The following is an 18,266-nucleotide window of genomic DNA, read 5'->3' as shown; positions in this document are numbered from 1 at the left end:
GTCGAGCTTCCAAGTGTTCTTCAAGATGTGCTGGACTTCCATGTTTCCTCCCTCTGCTTTATTCTTCATCGATTTCACTTATAGAATTGCTTTTCTCCCTGAAGAATTAAATTCACTAAATGTAATTTCTTTTTTATTGGTTCTGTATACTTAAACATAACATGAGGATTCATTTTGACATAATTATAGAAGCATGGAATACAATTTGTCCTAATTCAGTCCCTGGTACTTCCCCTTTCTGCCATTCCTCTCTTCTCCTGTTCGCTCTCCTGTACTGCCATTTCTGCTATTTGAAAGTAATTTCTTAAAGTTTATATCATAATCCAATAGTATCTCATTCCTGAAAGCCATTAAATTCATTAAAATTTATGTATATAACAGAATCGGTCTTTCATCTGTTTTCTCTTTTGTGTTATTATGCCCAATGTAAAGACTCAAATTTCCAATATCACTTTGCCTCTTCCTTTTCCTTTACCAAGTATGTTAAACAAAATAACAGTTTATGAAAACACTGACCCCAAAGTGTCTCTGTTAGCACCTTTCTTCTTTTCTTTCCACACTTCAGACCCAAACTATCACATTATTAAACCATAATAAAAGCCTCCTAATAAATTCCTAACCTCACTCTAATTCGCCTCCAATTTCAACTACAAGCATTTATTTATTTAATTATTTACAATGGGGATTCTACCCAGGATCACTTTACTACTGAACTCCCCATTCCTTCTTATTTTTTCATTTTGAGACAGTATTTCAATAACTTTGCTCATGGTTTTGCTAAGTTGCTGAGGTTGCCCTTGAACTCACAAACTTCCTGCACAAAATCAAAGTCACTAGGGTTACAGGTGTGTGCCACCATACTTGGCTAGAATGAATATTTTGAATTGTTATTATGACAATGCACTTTTCTAATTAAATCTTTAAGTGGTCTATCATTAACAAATGGTCGAATTTGAATTCATTAGCCTAGAATTAAAGGTCCCTTTGGTCAGTATTAAATCAATATTTCTAGCCTGGGTTCTCAAAATTTTCTTCCTCATATATCTAAATAGATACTCACATATGGCTTCTTGGTGTTATCCAAATCTTAATACACAGCTGCAGCACTTAGTGTTTGTCTGATTTATGTACAAATCTGTTCAAATCATCTTCCTTGTCTGAAGTCCACAGATGCCCTCTTTCATGAATATGTGGCTGATCTATACCAGTAGAGATAACTCTCCCTACTCCTCAGAGACCTAGACATGCTTCTCCTATCATGTATACTTCTTTACGTGACTTGCATTATAACATTGTGAATCTTCTCTCTGACCAGCTCCAAAATTCAACCCTGATCCTTACTCATGGTTTCAGTCACTACCAATGCTATACTTAGTGCAAGGGACTGATGAAGAGACATGCTCAGTGAGTCACTCAACCTTCTGAGTTTTAAATCTTTTGTGTCAAAATGGAGATGCTAATACTAATAAGTTTACCTAATGTGGTTGTGAAAATCCAAAGTGAAAAATTATGAAAATTCTCAGGAGCAAATAATTTGCAACTCTGGTCTTTACAACCTGCTTATATCTCAACTCCAGACTTTCATCTGCCTTTGTTCCTGCATCTGCATTCAGGATTCCTCTCTTCTTTTATCTCAGAACAAAATTTTGTCATTATTCCACATGTTAAGCCCACTTTGTTTTCCTTACCTGTAAGCTTTCCAGTAAATTTTGGTTTGCCTCTCTGTGCAATAAATAGACTCTCCCTTCCTTTGGAACCTTTTAAAATAAATAGGATTCATTCCACATGACTTTTAACACACCAGGGTCTTTTCATGTATCTTCTGATACCAGATACTTCTGAGGTAAGTATGGGATGCTTGTTTACATCAAAACATCCACCTTCAAAATGAAGCCTGATGGGATATTCCTATGAGGAAGTAATGTGTGAATCAGAAACCATGGTGGAATTTCAGAGATCAAGAGCAATGGACAGAAAATAGAAAAGCAGGAATAAAATGAAGAGAATTGGCATATAATAAATAATCAGGGTAGGGATAGACTTTTAATCTTCAGATTGCTATATCTTAGCACTTGGGTTTCTAAGCTAAGGATAGGTGGCTTAAAATCTGAATTTGGAGTTTCTAGAACTTCAACTGACCTACTTGAGAGAGCTCTTGCATTGAAAGGGAGAGCAATACTGGGGGCCCTGCATGCCATGATCATAGCCCACAGTTAACCTCTACCAATTCACTGGCCTTAGCAATATATGGCTGCTTCCAGAAAGTCCCTTATGCTGTCATCAGCTCAGGTGTTCATGGACTTCTGGGAATACAGAGCATCAGCAGTGCTCCACACCTCCCAGCTGGTACTTCATGTCTTATAGTAGTATGCTGGAGCAAGAGTGATCTTAACTAAAAGGATCTTGCAATAAAATTGCATGTGGCCCCACATTTTAGCAGTTATTAGCATCTAAGAAGTCAATTATCTCAATTATATGCAGTTTATTCGTAGCAAAATAATAAATAGTTAAATATCTCCTAATTCTGGGTTTGGCTTTCCTACTTTACATCTATGATCAAGTCCACTGAAGTCTTGATACAAAACACAACAACAGCAAAAAACAAACAAACAAACAAACAAAAGCCTCTATATTGAGAGTTCATGCCCAATATAAATGAATTTCAGCATTTGAATTTACTAGAATATGTGAAATTCTCACCTAGATCATCTATAAAATTGACCCTCAGCATGATGAAAACTGGGGTGTGCCCTGCCTGACCAATGCAGAATGTAATTATAGATTAAATATGTTCCTTTATATTGTGTTGGGTTTTCACAAATGTTTATTAAATAGCTAGTAGGGAGACAGCAAGGGTGATAGGGGCTACTTAATAAAGTTCAGCAATTGATGTGGAGTCAAGATTCAACCACCTGCCTTGAAAAGGTGGACCTGTTTGAGTCCAGATTCCACCACTGCTCTTGACAAAGTCTCTAAACCACAGTTTCATTTTTCACACACAGTTAATAATCTCATATCACAGAATGATTGGAGTGATTAAGGAAGTGACTTGTGGGAAGCAGGAAGCCTACTAGCTGCCATACAGCATCAGTGGAGATTGGTGATTATGTTAAAGTTCCAGAAATTAACTCCTGAGTAAAGTGCCTGAGATTGACACTGACCTCTGTGTTCAGAATAATAAGAATAAATGCTTGGAGTAGTATGAACAACTGAATTCTAGGAAATACCAGCAGATACAGCTGGAAGGAAGAGTGCAGACTTACACTTGAAGCAAACCAGAAGAAAGTTGCTTTTTAGAAAGACCCTCTCACATACCCAGTATTCCTCTGAGACTAACAAGAAAAAAATGCAGGCACTTTTCAAGAATCCCTCTCATTGACGAATCAGAACACAGGATTCAGTGACTCCTTAGTTAACTCTTAGATGTTCCATAGTCACACCAATCTCATGCACCCAGGTCAGTAACCCACCTGAAAGCTGCTCAGTACACAGGGATTTGGCAGAATTCAGAGACCACTGTTCCTTGTCCAGTGTCTTTCACTTTAACTTTTTCCATGTTAAAAAAAAAAAAAAATTCTCAACTGTGACAATGTCAAGTTCCTACCCTCAAGGTCTATGGAATAAAATGTACAAAACACAAATGAGAATAAATCTGGAAATGATATTAGTAATGAAAATGTGTATGTGAATAATACACATTTATATGAATAATGCCTGGGGAAATTTCTAAGGAAACATTATATTCAATTAATGTAATAATGAAGAGCTGCATGAAATTTTTTAGGGCAGAATAGCAGAGAACTTGCAATATTATAAGGCAGTCATTGAAGGTTTCCAGGTCACTTAAAAGTGCTACCATCTCTCAAAAATCAACCAAATATTCTTGAGATTGATCCAACATCAAAATGGACATTGCAGATGCAGTTAAATTTTTACACCTGAAGACTGGATTTTTTTTCTTTTGGATGATTTAGATGGCTATAATTTAGTCACATAAGTCACGTAACAGCACAAAGTTTTTCAAGCTCGAGCCAAGAGAGTGCAGCAAATCACTTAGAGATTCAAAGCATGAGAGGCACTCATTCCATCATTACCTGAAGGTCTCAACTGGAAAGCATGAGAAGTAATGTGGGCAAGTCACAGCTGAATCCCTAGCAAATGAATGGAAACTTCACTATACAACTATAGGGAACAGACATGAACCAAGTTTGAAAGCACATTTTCCCCTAAAGATCTGACCTAAAAAAACTATAAGAAATCTTTGTTGTTTTAAGCTGCTAAACAGATGATTGTTTCTTAGGACAACAATAGGAAACAAATACATTTAGTCATTCCTCACAGAATGAATAATACAAATGCAGGGATTAACCTTGAAAAGAATGATGGAGGAGGAGGATGGGAGACAGACAGAAGATAGGGATTCTAAGACTTCAGAGTCAGAAATTTGTTGATATTGACCTATGAGGGCAATGAATAGTGATAATGGTGCAGTGATCATTTCTGATTGTCATTTCCTAAAAAGACTGGCTTAAAAGTAGTTGCAATGAGCATGTTCACAAAGGTCCCATCCCTTGCTTAATAATCTTCTATCATCATGAAAGTCTTAATTATTTTTTTCTTTGAACACACATTTTGTAAGATAAGTCTAATGGTACAATGTTGTGAATACACATCCAACATCAGTATTTCCCTCATCATTCACATCAATTTCTCACTATGCCTCAGGGGCACAGAATTCTGATTGATCTACTATGAGTGGGCATTCAAGGAGGCTCATAGAAGAGAATAGGAGAGAAAAGGGTGACAAAGAAAAGAGAGAAAGTAAGAGATCAGAACAGAGAATACAATATACCGATAAGATATTTTATTTTTCTCATTCCTTGTGAAGTTACTGGAAATTTTTTTCTGGTTCCTTTCTACATTTATCAACTAATCTTCTTTCTCTCCCTCAACAGATATGCTACAGAACAAATCCCTAGAGAAGGCTACCTGAGTTTTCACATCTGAGCATCACAAAGAAGCAATAAATAACCTCACTTACCAAGACCTTTGATAAGAGGAAGCTGGAATATGGAGATGAACTGAATACATATAGTGAGCTCAGAAATCCAAGAACAGGGGTTACTTTTCCTGTCTCTTACCACATCTATCTGAACCTGCAAAGAGACAGCTCTCACTCACCCAATCAAAACTCCACCTAAGTCATTTCACGATTATATTGTGCCACAGAGATTCCCATGGAGACTGTACATCTTTATTCAGAGCTTCAAACGCAGCCTGCTCCACCTGCAAGTGCTTGTCTCTGATCCACATAAGTTCTTGAAATCATATCCTGCAACAACTGTGTTCAGTAAATAAACTCAGATTTCGTTTACTTCATTGAAGTATAGGAATGACAGTAGGACCTGCTCTTACCCAATCTTTCTGGTCCTCACACCCATAGATTTTGAGAGTACTTTCCAACACCCATTTGAAATCTTCCATGGATGGAAAGAATAAGCCAAGAAGATAAAATGCACTGACTTCAGCTTTCCTCTGAGTATCCTTCCCCTAGTGTCAGAGGTAAGTATCAAGGCTAAACCCAGAATCATCTGGTGTAAAATTGAGAATCTAATGCAAGTTGGAAGGGGCTTTCTACTTCTCTTTGCTTATTTGATGTTTAGATAATGAGTAAAACTATTGCATTTTTAAATGGAAAGAAATCAGTTTCTTTGGAAGAATCATGAATTCAAGTATTGGTCATACTAATGGATTGTAGGGAAAGATAAAAACACAAAACTCTAAAGCTAGAGATATAAGACGTCATTTCAGTTCCACAAGGAACATGCCTGAATCTAAATTATATCAGTTCAAATCTCTGGACTTTTGGTCTTCCCACTGGTAAGAACTGTAGAATGATATTTTCACACTATTGACTATTCATTGTTAGGAAATAAAGATTATTTTTTAAAGGGAGGGGAATTATTTGGGGAATCTCAACATTTAATCCCATAAATATAAATCTTTGCTCAACTTCTTATTAAGGAGTTAAGAAAGAAGAAATCTTTGTCAATTTGGAGATAGCAAAGTCACAAAAATGTTGAATTTTTCCAGTGAGACTTGGTAAACAAAAAAGCACAAAATGTCTATAGAATCATGCCCTTTGTAATTAGAAAGCTATAGAGAAGAAAGAAATTTGTTCAAGGTGACAAAACAATTCTTGATATAGAATCTGGACTCAAATTTGGGTTTCATGGCATAATTCTGAAGTCCTTTTAAGTACAAAATATGGTAAAGGAGACTATATGCAATACTAATAATTCCTTTACAGCCAAAATAGAGTCCTACTCCTGAATGTCTTTGTGGATGTCAAATCTAGAAAACCTACTTTCTCCCTCCAGGATGTAGCACTCTCGGCTGTCCCTCACATCCTGAAATTACACTAGTAAGTTTGCAGGATGAGCCAACTCTGACATAGCTGTGTGTATTATCTCAGCATAAAGCAGAGCTGATTTATCTAACTTTTTTTTCCCTACAGAAATGCTCATATCACTAAAGTACTAAATTAGGAGGTATGTAATCATATCAAGATCATCTACCTTCTTACTAGGCACTTTAGGTGAAATATAAAAGTAAGTCTTTGGGCATATATCTGGGAAGATAGATTCAAACAGGAAAAAAAAGATTAATGCATCATTACATTTTTGCCAAAAAGAAAAGGGCATGTATGTTAGGACTCAGAGTAAAATACTTTTCAGATGCTTGAACAATTAAAAAAAAACATTTTTCACAGTCTAAAACTTATTATTTCACAGAAAAGGCATCATTTCATATGAATCAACTACATGCCTATTGTTCCAGGGTAGACATACCATCAACCCTTGGAAGGAACCCTTGATTTGCCAGAAGGATGTCAGCCTCCAACATCACTGATAAGAGTCTCCCAGACACTCTCTTCCTGACAGGGATTCCAGGGCTGGAGTTTGCCCATATCTGGATTGCAATTCCATTCTGTGTCATGTACCTGGTAGCACTGCTTGGCAATGCTGCCATCATCCTGGTCATTGTGATGGACAGCGCCCTGCATGCTCCCATGTACCTCTTCCTTTGTCTTCTCTCACTCACTGACCTTGCTCTCAGCTCCACCATAGTGCCCAAAATGCTGGCCATTTTGTGGCTCCATGCAGGTGAGATTTCCTTTGCTGGATGCCTGGCCCAGATGTTTTGTGTCCATTCTATCTACACTTTGGAGTCCTCAGTTCTCCTGGCCATGGCCTTTGATCGATATGTGGCTATCTGCAACCCACTGAGATACACAACCATTCTCAACCATATTGTCATAGGCAGAATTAGCATTGTTGGTGTATTCCGGAGTGTAGCTATTGTCTCCCCCTTCATTTTCCTGCTGAGGAGACTGCCCTACTGTGGCCACCATGTCATGGCTCATACATACTGTGAGCATATGGGCATCGCTCGGCTGGCCTGTGCCAACATCACTGTCAATATTGTCTATGGGCTGACTGTAGCTCTGCTGGCCATGGGTCTGGATTCCATCCTCATTGCCATCTCCTATGGCTTTATCCTCCATGCTGTCTTTCGTCTGCCATCCCGTGATGCCCAGCACAAGGCTCTGAGTACCTGTGGCTCCCACCTTGGTGTCATCCTCATTTTCTACATCCCTGCCTTCTTCTCCTTCCTCACCCACCGCTTTGGTCACAACCGAGTTCCCAAGCATGTGCACATCTTTCTGGCAAATCTCTATGTGCTGGTGCCTCCTGTACTCAATCCCATTATCTATGGAGCTAGAACCAAGGAGATTCGGAGTCGACTTCTAAGATTGCTTTACTTGAGGAAGATCTCAATATGAATTCCAGACAGAAGAAATAAGAAAGATAATTGGAGATAAGAAAAATAAATGGGTAGGATCACTTTCCAGATTCATTTGCATGCATGGGGATCTATGACATGACAAGACTAAGTTTAATTGTCTGGAAGCTCTGGGAGGAACAGGATGATCCAGATGACATGGAGGTACTGTTTATCACATTGAACATGTTGCATTCCCACTGTTCCTTGAGGAACTCAGAATATTCCAGAAAGATGATCATATTTTCACTGCTGTCTCGAAAGTGGCTATGAACTACTAAAGAGCAAGTCAGTCTCTGATCATAAGAGGAGACAGTTTCATGAGAATAACTTCCTGCATGAGTTCAAAGGCAAAGAAAAAGGTGTTTAGAGTGAATTTGCAGCAGAATTCTACTCCTTTGGTTGAAGTTCAGGGCATAGAATGTGAATTTAAAATGCCTAGGTTTGAATCCTGGCTCCTCTTCTTATCACATTTGTGACCCTAAGCATGGCTTTAAATATCTCTGTTCCTCGGTTTGACCCCCTGATGTGTAGGAATAATGATAGCATCTAACTCTTCATGTTATGGTAAGGAATACATAAGAAAATAAATGTACTGAACTTAAGAAAATGCCTTACTGTAAATTGTTCAATAAACAAAGAAAAAAAGAGAGAGAGAAAAGTCATGTAACCTTTCTGAAGCAATTTATTTAAGTTTTCTAACACCTTAATTTTTGCCTAAACTCACAAATTATAGTGGTAACCATATTATAGAATATCTCTGTTATATTTAAACAGTGTTTAAAATATTGTCAGTGCTAAATGGACCCACAATTTCACCCTTTCTTCCTTCTGTCTTCTTTGCCATTTCTTTCAGTTTTGAAGTCATCCTTTCTTCAGGGTTCTGGGGAGCTGGTTTTGAATCCATGTCATCGTCGTCCTCTTCCTCCTCCTCCTCCTCCTCCTCCTCCTTCTTCTTCTTCTTCTTTAGTATGGGGAATTGAACTCAAGGATGTTTTTAACCACTGAGCTCTGTTCTTAGCCCTTTTTGTATTCTATTTTGAGATGGAATCTTGCTAAATTGCCAAGACTGGTTTTGAACTTGTGATCCTCCTGTCTCAGTCTTCCAAGCTCCTAGGATTACAAGAGTGCACCACCACACCATATTCTTTTTTAATAGTTCAACAGTATTTTAGTAATCTCAGTTCTAAAATGGAAAAATCTACCAATATCCCTGCCAAATGTTCAACATGATGAATGTTGTTGTTTTCATTTTAAATTAATACCCTGCAAATTCAGAGAAACTAATAGTCTGTCCACTCCTTTGATGTAGACAATAACTCATACATTTTTCTAGTCCTATGAAATATTCATCCATACGACTACGAGCTTCAATCTCATCTACCTTACCTACCAGCTGCTTGGATTGAGCATCATAGCTAACTTCTCCAGTCCCAGTAAAGTGCTCACTATAGAGTCTGAGACAAAGAAAGCACTCAATACAGACTGGAGAAGTCAGTAGTACTTGATGAATAATCCTTAAATATACAAAAGCATACTCTATTTCATTATATATACTGACTTAATCTGCAGCATTTATCTATTTGCTAACTTGTTAATTTTTATTCTAATTATACTACTACAACATAGCAGTTGTAGTAGTATACATCAATGTGACATTCACATAATTAAAAATTACTCTATCAATATTATAAAAAATGTTTTATAGATCATACTGGTGTGTGTCATATTCTTTGTTGAATTAACAAACAAAATGGCATCTGCATTATGCCACTGTAGTGAGTAGTGAAAACATGACTTGCATAGGTGCCTGAAATATAGTAGAAATTTAGTGATTTTATTCCTATTCACTACATTATATTGATACTGTTCAGATGGAGGTACAGCCATTAAATTGGAATGAGCTAAGGAAAGTAGGAAAAGTAAGTGGAGGAAAAAATAATTACCATGTTCACTGGTGAGACAAGAAGAAAAGTGTCAGCTCTGGCTGCAGGGAGCTCCAAGACCAGGAATAGAGGAAAATCCTTGCACAAAGAGTTGTCCTGGGCCAGGGCCAGTCATATCTTGGCACAGAGAAACCCAAAGGAGAAAGTTCAGATGTGTAGAGCTCTGAGTGAGATTAGAAGAGGAAGAGGGACAGGACAATGGCTCAGGAAGGAGGAAGCAGAGAGAATACTAAGAGAGCTTGAGGCAGCCTGCTGAGACTCAAATTCTAGGGAGCTTCAAAATCTAGGCCCACTTCAGAGATATGGTCAGCCTTTAGAAGTTTTATGACTCAATCTTTATTGAAGCACATGATGGATCAGTCTCAATCACTTGTAGTCTAAAGTAATGTGAAGCTGGTGTTTATTTAGAGAAGGCAAAAGTTCTCAAAGTGACACTTTTCTGACTTCCATAACCCAGTATTCACATAACCCTTCCTTAAAAAGGAGTAGCATATTGTTATCTGAGGACTTAATAGAAATTCAACTTTTGAGAATAGACAAAGATCACCAGTTTTAGAGTATGTGCCAGTGACTCAGCCTGTTGTCTGTGAACTGATCCTTCCAGGGCCTTAAGTACCCAGCCCTTCTTCTGAATCTCCCAGCAGGGCAGCAATGCTCACACCCTTCTTGGAGTATCAGCTCCTTAGAACTCCCAAGTCACCCTCAGTTGTGTGTGTGTTTGTGTATGTGTGTGTGTGTGTGTGTGTGTAATTTTACTTTAAACATAAAATGCATGTACTATAGATAGATATAAAATATATCTTGCCAAATATCACTGACAGAAACAATAATAAAATTTCTGTTAATCCTTTCAAATAATTTTCTAGAGAAATGTATAAATATTTAACAGTAATGTGCTATGTTAATATTTCTATCCAACCAAAATCTCACTCAAAAGACTATTTGGTAGTATTAAAAATGGTGATTAAGAGGCAAAGACTGAATAAAACAGAATTAGAATTGTTTGAATTTAGCGTGCAATTGCCTATAATAATAGGAGAAATAGCTCATTTCTGTCCCAAGTTTTATGATGGTGGCCAAAGAGTCCTTCACAATATTGGTAAACAAAATGAGTTTTAAGAAATGGAAAATCATTTTCCTCTTATTTTAGTTAGGATGCATATGATCTTACAGACTAAGAAAATATACAGAAAATAAATTGCTTTATTTTTATGTAGGACTTGTTTTTTTTTTCATTTTACCATTTTGAAATCTACTCTTGATAACATTAAATGTTTTTTTATTACACTCCTTATATGAAGAATCATATTGAGATATTTCTGAAAGATAACTTCTTTAATTCTATGTATATTATTCTTTTTTCAGTATTGATTAGTTGTATTCATAACTTCTAGTATTCACACCTTTTTTGTCATTAGTGTATGTAGTGTACACGATTTTATCACATTAAGATTTTTTTCTATATAGTTCATAAGGATTATATTTACCTTTTATATACCTTCCCAACATTATTATTTAATAAATATAGCATATTTATTATTTATATATTATATTATTTAATAAACATATCAATTTTTAATAAAAATAGTAATAATCTCTTTCTTGAACCATTTGGGGGAAAGTTAGGGGAAAAACTGTGTATTATACTGCTTATCTGTGAGTGGCAGTAATATTGTTTAATAATTTTCATATCTTCCTTAATTATCACATATTTCTAAACGTTTATATTTTATTATTTTTCCAAAACATCAATTTAGAAAGATTTAAATTATATACAGAAAATTCTATCAGAATATTTAAAATATCTTCACCCTCCAATATTTGTGATGTCAATATTTTATTTTCTATTGGAATCCATGTTCCAAAGTTCATTTGTTTTGCAATCTTCTTAAAGGGTCAGTTTATAGATTACTTTCTCTCTTTCACATTTACAATGATTTACTTCCTTTAGTGTCTTCCATCATTTTACAAAATTATTTTTTTAATGTCTTAAATTGAATGTTTTATTTTTTTAACTTTCTTTTTCTTTTTTTTTTTTTTTGAGACATAAAAACAGCCTCAAGTGATACCAGACCATAGATTAGGAAGAATACATCATTTTTTTCGTATGTTTTGTTAAACATCAATCTACTTTATTATCTTCTTCTTTGTTAGATACACACATAAGTATATTTTGAAGTATAATATAAACTTTACCAAGTACTAATATCACTTTATTAGATCATTTAACATAATTTATTAACAATTACATTTATCTTCGATTCATTGCATGTGGTATATAAAATAAATAGTGGTAAGCAGTATTTATTGTGTGAGTGTGTGTGTGTGTGCATGCGTGCATGTGCACACATATTATTTTAACATATCTTAGACATAAATTTGTGAGGGAAACCTCCTTCCCCAATATGAAAGTATTTCTATAATAATAAACAGTTTGCTGTGATAGTTCACCTTAAGAATAGTAGCAAGATATTGGGACACAATCAAGGACTGAGAATGAGAATGTTTAATTTTGGAAGTAAAAAAAGAGAAAATGAGCAAAAACTCCTCACTAAATTCTGGCACATATAAACATGGCCAAAACACAGCAGTTAACTTGAGGACTGGGGTTGTACCTCAGTGATAGAGTGCTCACCTAGCACTTCCAGGCACTGGCTTCAATCCTCAGCACCACATAAAATAAAGGTATTTTGTCCAACTATAATTTTTAAAAACTATTTTTAAAAAAATCAACAGTTAACTTGCTGTTGTCTTACAAATATGGACCATTACTCTATATATAGTCTCAAGTTAACTGTTTTGGCCTAAGTTTACATGTGCCAGAATCTAGTGAAGAATTTTTGCTCCATTTTTTCTTTTTAAATCCAAAAATATACATTCTCATTCTCAGTCCTTAATTTTGTCTCAGGCTATCATGAAACTCTAAATTATTTGAGTTTTGCTAAACTGATATTTGGGTAAAATAGGAGGCTGTGTCCCAAAGTCAAGATTAATAGAAGGACTAAGATAACTAGAACATATTTAAAAAATGGAAAAATGCAAATCCATTTGCTTGGGGTTCAGTCCAATTAATTAGTATGACCTCAGGAAGTGGAACCATCTTCAGAAAGTAGTGATTGGAAGAAGAAGGTAATGTCCAGGTCCATAAGTATGGCTGATCATCAATCTTCTGAATACCACAGAGTGGTCTTGGCCACTCCAAAGAACTAATCTCCAGGTCTGATCAGCTCTGCTAGGAAAACATGACTTTGCTGCTTCAGTGACAGTTGAGCTAGATGAGAAGTGCTCTCCTCCCAGCCATGGTTTTACAAAGCAGTAATTAACAGCTGGCCACAGAAAGTTTATCTTCTGAGTGAGGTTAGGTTAAAGCAAGAGCAGTCCTCATGAGGAGAATATCCACTACTCTTTTATCAACTGAACACAGTTGCTCCTTCTGCCAGAAATATTGATGACTGTCCTTGAAACAACCCCAGTTGTAAAATAGTATGGAGAATTTTATTGGGGGAGTGGTAGTAATTCTGGAAGTAAAGTACATTCCTTTTCTACCTCCAAAGAAGTTAACACACTACAGCAAATATGATTTTAACAATTTGAACAAATATAAATTATCTCAGAGAGAAAAATGTTCATTTAACCAGTCTCTAAATATGATACCGGTTCATATTTGTAAGGCAGCAGCAAAAGACAGTATATGTTTTTATAGATGCTAGAAATATCTTTTATTGTTACACAAGTGCTCATCCTTCCCATCTGCATGCTTTTGATGTGACTTCTCAAATATGTAGTTGAGACAAAGTTGAACTTTTTCAAAAGCCTAAAAAGTAATGGACTGAGAAGTATCTCTCTAATTTCAGATACAGATCTTTAAATGGTAGAATATAAAGAGCTATTTAAAAGAAGAAGGAGGACCACCCTAAGATACCATCTCACTCCAGTAAGATTGGCAGCCACTATGAAGTCAAACAACAAGTGCTGGCGAGGATGTGGAGAAAAGGGTACTCTTGTACATTGCTGGTGGGACTGCAAATTGGTGCGGCCAATTTGGAAAGCAGTTTGGAGATTCCTGGGAAAGCTAGGAATGGAACCACCATTTGACCCTGCTATTGCCCTTCTCGGACTATTCCCTGAAGACCTTAAAGAGCATGCTACAGGGATGCTGCCATATCGATGTTTATAGCAGCACAATTCACAATAGCTAGACTGTGGAACCAACCCAGATGCCCTTCAATAGATGAATGGATAAAAAAAATGTGGCATCTATACACAATGGAGTACTATGCAGCAATAAAAAATGACAAAATCATAGAATTTGCAGGGAAATGGATGGCACTAGAGCAGATTATGCTTAGTGAAGCTAGTGAATCCCTAAAAAACAAATACCAAATGTCTTCTTTGATATAATGAGAGCAACTATGAACAGAGCAGGGAGGAAGAGCAGGAAGAAAAGACTAAAATTAAACAGAGACATGAGGTGGGAGGGAAAGGGAGAGAAAAGGGAAATTGCATGGAAATGAAGGGAGACCTTCATTGCTATACAAAATTACATATAAGAGGTTGTGAGGGGAATGGGAAAATAAACAAGGAGAGTAATGAATTACAATAGATGGGGTAGAGAGAGAAGATGGGAGGGGAGGGGAGGGGGGATATTAAGGGATAGGAAAGGTAGCAGAATACAACAATTACTAATTGGGCATTATGTAAAATTGTGGATGTGTAACCGACGTGATTCTGCAATCTGCATTTGGGGTAAAATTGGGAGTTCATAACCCACTTCAATCTAATGTATGAAATATGATATGTCAAGAGCTTTGTAATGTTGTGAACAACCAATAAAAAAAATAAAAATTAAAAAAAAGAAGAAGGAGGAGGAGGAGGAGGAGGAGGAGGAGGAAGAGGAGGAGAAGGGAGATATCAATTGTCAACATGTCTGAGGGATGTGATTCATCTTTGTTCCTGATATTCTTCTTTAATTTTTGCTCATAACTGTGTATAAGCTAGTTTCTTTCCATTTTTGTCCTAATATATAAATCATGAAGATCTTCCAAGATCACTGGGAGGATGGCCTAGAGGGGAAGGGAGTGGCAGAGTAGTTCTCCCAGTGTCTTTGCTGTTAATTTACCTCTGTAGTTGTGCAAACAGCACCTGCCCCTGAGTAGCACCCATCTCTGAGGCCACCTGAGTCTTTGTTGTAAGGGTTGTTTTGCCCAGTCCTGGTTCCAGACTAGAACCCTACAGATTGCTTCCAAGTTGTGCCCTCAGCCTGAGAAATGTGTTGAATTGTTGTAGCACTTCCTATGTCTGCTTCTTCTGAGTTCTTCTCCCACACCATCAGAGCTTTCTTTGGCCCTTGCCTGTTCACTAATTTTTGCATTCAGTTTCCTTCAAACTGAATCTATCCTATTGGAAGAGCTCATTTGCTGGACATTTTTGAGATTTCCCATGCTTAGGACCATGATCCTCTCATATCTATGAGCTCTTAAACTCTGTAAGGATTGTTCCATTCTCATCAATCAGTCTCAAAACTGTGTACCCAGTGTTCTGTTGGGATTCAGTCCTTCCAAATAGGAATTCCTATTACTGAGTTTTGTTGAAGATGTCACTTTTGGTTCAAATTTTGTGTGATTTTTATCTCTTGTTGCTTAATTTGGGAATCAAGAAGGGTATTTTGAAAATTCAAGTGCATTCTTCTCTTAAATTTAGAATTTGTTCACGTTACAAAGTCCATATGACTTTGTGATTCAAGAATTATTTCTTGTGAAGAAATAAAGGTAAATGAATATTAATGAAAAATTAACCTTTTGCCCCAATTCTACTTTTCTCAATTGCTCTCAGGTTGAGTTTTGTCATGGTCTGTCCACTGCCCAGTGAAAACCTCATAGCACTGAGCTCATTTCTGCCAAGGGTCCACCAGCCTATGTGGTCTGGGATGTTTCCTTAACGTGGATTTCAGCACATTCTTCCCTTTCCATGGCTGCTAGTCCCTTGAACTTCCTGACATTCTTCAGTGGCTCCCCTCTCTGCTCCAGCATGTGCTGAAATCTCTGGAGTGAGCTGCTCAACCTAGGACAAAAGCCCATTTTTCCAGGCAAGCTGCACTGCCACCTAGTGGATTTGTATTCCACTGATCACCCAACAACTTTGGCTTTCCATTTAGTGTGCTATTTAGCTCCCCAGAGAAAACTGAAACTTCCCTCTACTCATGCAGGAGGGATGACAGCATATGCCTCTTTTAAAAGATATTTTTCATGCTTAAAACTTCTAAATTTCAAAATTAATGTGTCTCATTTTACTTAGTAAATGAGAAAAGAATGTGTATTCCATTTTATAGGATGTAGAAATATTCATATTTCAAAATTTATACTTTTTTTAAAAGTCCCTCTGTACAAATAATTTTGAAGATTAAAGATATTCAAGACTACTAATTCTCTTAACAACTCATCGGTGACCCCTGTGGACTCAAGTCACATACTCCCCAATTATATCATGATATGTATGTATACCTCTATTTTTAAATATTTTATTAGTTCATTAGTTGCATATAATATAGTAATTCATTTTGATATAATCATCTGTGTATGCAATATAATTTGCTACATTTAAGTCCCCAATACTTCTACTTTCCCTTCACGCTATTCCTGATTCCCAACCTTGACTGACTTTCTTCTATTTATTTTTTCTTTTATAATTATCCAAAAAAGTGAAATTCACTGTTATATATGTATAGGTATATATCATACTCTGTTTATACCATTATTTTTTAGATTTATTTGAAAATATAGAGGTTAATACTATAATATGAAAAAAGGTTAGAATTAAAGACCCTTTTTCATTAAAAAATGTATTTGTGAAACTTATAAGAATTAATTACAAGATAGAGCAGCCTGAAGTTTTGAGGTATGGCCTGTAATGGAAACATAATATAGTTTATGGCCAGATAATATCAGACACCCTATTATCTTTCCATGTTTAGGAGGAAATTGACAATCTCCAAAGAATTAGTCTGATAAACCCAAACACAGATAATAGAAAGAATCTCCAGTATGCATGGATTTTCTAGAACTATTTCCCCAATCAGAGCTTGGGTATAAAAAACATCTTGTGTAGTCTCTTACGAATCTCCTTAGTTTTGATGGAATAGATAATTGGATTGAGCATTGGAGGCACAAAGAGATAGACCAAGGACATAAACTTGTGCACATACTCAGGGGCATGCTTCCCATATCGATGAACCATTGATACACTAACCATGGGCACATAGAAGATGAGCACAGCACAGATATGTGATACACATGTGTTAAGTGTCTTGAGCCTCTCTTCCTTGGAGGCAATGGCCAGCACAGAGTGCAAAATGAGCACATAGGAGAGAAGAATGAGCACTGAATCTACACTAAAGGTAGAGATGACAACAAACAGGCCATATATGTTGTTGATGGTGGTATCTCCACAGGGCAGGCGGATCATGTCAGGATGCAAGCAGAAGGGGTGGATCAGGACATTGGCCCTGCAGAAGGGCAGCCTCTTCAGGAGGAAGGGAGATGGAAAGACCGTGCAAAAGCTTCGGATGATGATGGATATGCCTATGTAGGCTACACGGGCATCAGTGAGCACTGAGGAATAGCGCAAAGGGTTACAGATGGCCACATAGCGGTCAAAACTCATGGCCAGCAGGATCCCAGATTCTGTCCAGGAGAAAAAATGGATGAAGAACATTTGGGCCAGGCAGGCATCAAAAGCAGTCTCTGGAGCATGAAAACACATAGAAGCCAGGACAGTGGGCAGTGTAGAAAAGGACGCCCCCAGGTCAGTGACAGACAGAAGGGACAGGAAGTAGTACATTGGCTGGTGCAAGCTCTGCTCCTCCTTGATGATGAAGAGAATCAGGGTGTTGCCTAGGATGGAGACAGCATAAAGCAGCAGGAGGAGGGCGGCCAGGCAGTGCTCCAGGCTTCCCAACTCTGGGAAGCCCATGAGTATGAAGCTGGTGGTACTTGAGAGGTTAGTCCCCAAACTTCTCATCTTAGTTTCTGAATGCCCTTGAGGGAAATAAAACCATAAGGAAGTGGGGACACATGGTGGAAAAAGTAACAATCAGAATCAACTAGTGTCTTAGAGAAAAAGGGACAATGACATGTAGATTCCAATACCGTGGACTGTGGGAAAGCCAGAAAGAAGCAAATTGCATTTCAGACCTCTACTCTCTGCAGGATCCCTATGTCTGCCATGGGTTCCAGCTTGTTCTCCAAAGAAATCCTTAGTCTCTTTTTTGAACATTGTCCCTGCTCTCCCTGTGTCTGTACTCTTTACACAGGATCTAATCTTTCCCTAACGATGGAGAATGACTTTTTCTTTCTACTTGTTCCTAGCTATCAGACTCTTCAGTAAACGAGGCACAATGCCTCTGAATCCTGTGCACCTAATGACTCCTGCTCTTTCTTCCATCTTCTCAGCTGCCTCTCCCCTCCTGCCTGCACACCA

The 18,266-nt window shown here is 37.1% G+C and overlaps 2 protein-coding genes across 2 annotated transcripts; one reads left to right on the top strand and one right to left on the bottom strand.

The window, feature by feature from the left end:
- The first annotated feature begins 6,889 nt into the window (after positions 1–6,889).
- Positions 6,890–7,846, top strand: LOC144376828 (olfactory receptor 52D1-like). Its single transcript, XM_078045104.1, has one exon. The coding sequence runs from the start codon at positions 6,890–6,892 to the stop codon at positions 7,844–7,846; it is 957 nt and encodes a 318-aa protein (XP_077901230.1).
- A 9,016-nt stretch (positions 7,847–16,862) lies between these two features.
- Positions 16,863–17,807, bottom strand: LOC101970908 (olfactory receptor 51I2). Its single transcript, XM_013366280.2, has one exon. The coding sequence runs from the start codon at positions 17,805–17,807 to the stop codon at positions 16,863–16,865; it is 945 nt and encodes a 314-aa protein (XP_013221734.2).
- Positions 17,808–18,266: the final 459 nt, after the last annotated feature.

This window comes from Ictidomys tridecemlineatus, chromosome 4 (assembly GCF_052094955.1).
Source record: "Ictidomys tridecemlineatus isolate mIctTri1 chromosome 4, mIctTri1.hap1, whole genome shotgun sequence".
NCBI classification, from domain to species: domain Eukaryota; kingdom Metazoa; phylum Chordata; class Mammalia; order Rodentia; family Sciuridae; genus Ictidomys; species Ictidomys tridecemlineatus.
Note: the sequence above shows the minus strand (reverse complement) of the source record. Positions and strands in the feature narration are given on the sequence as shown.

Excerpts from the sequence above, each read along its gene's own strand:
- LOC144376828 (XM_078045104.1), top strand. The coding sequence starts at position 6,890 with ATGTCAGCCTCCAACATCACTGATAAGAGTCTCCCAGACACTCTCTTC.
- LOC101970908 (XM_013366280.2), bottom strand. The coding sequence starts at position 17,807 with ATGAGAAGTTTGGGGACTAACCTCTCAAGTACCACCAGCTTCATACTC.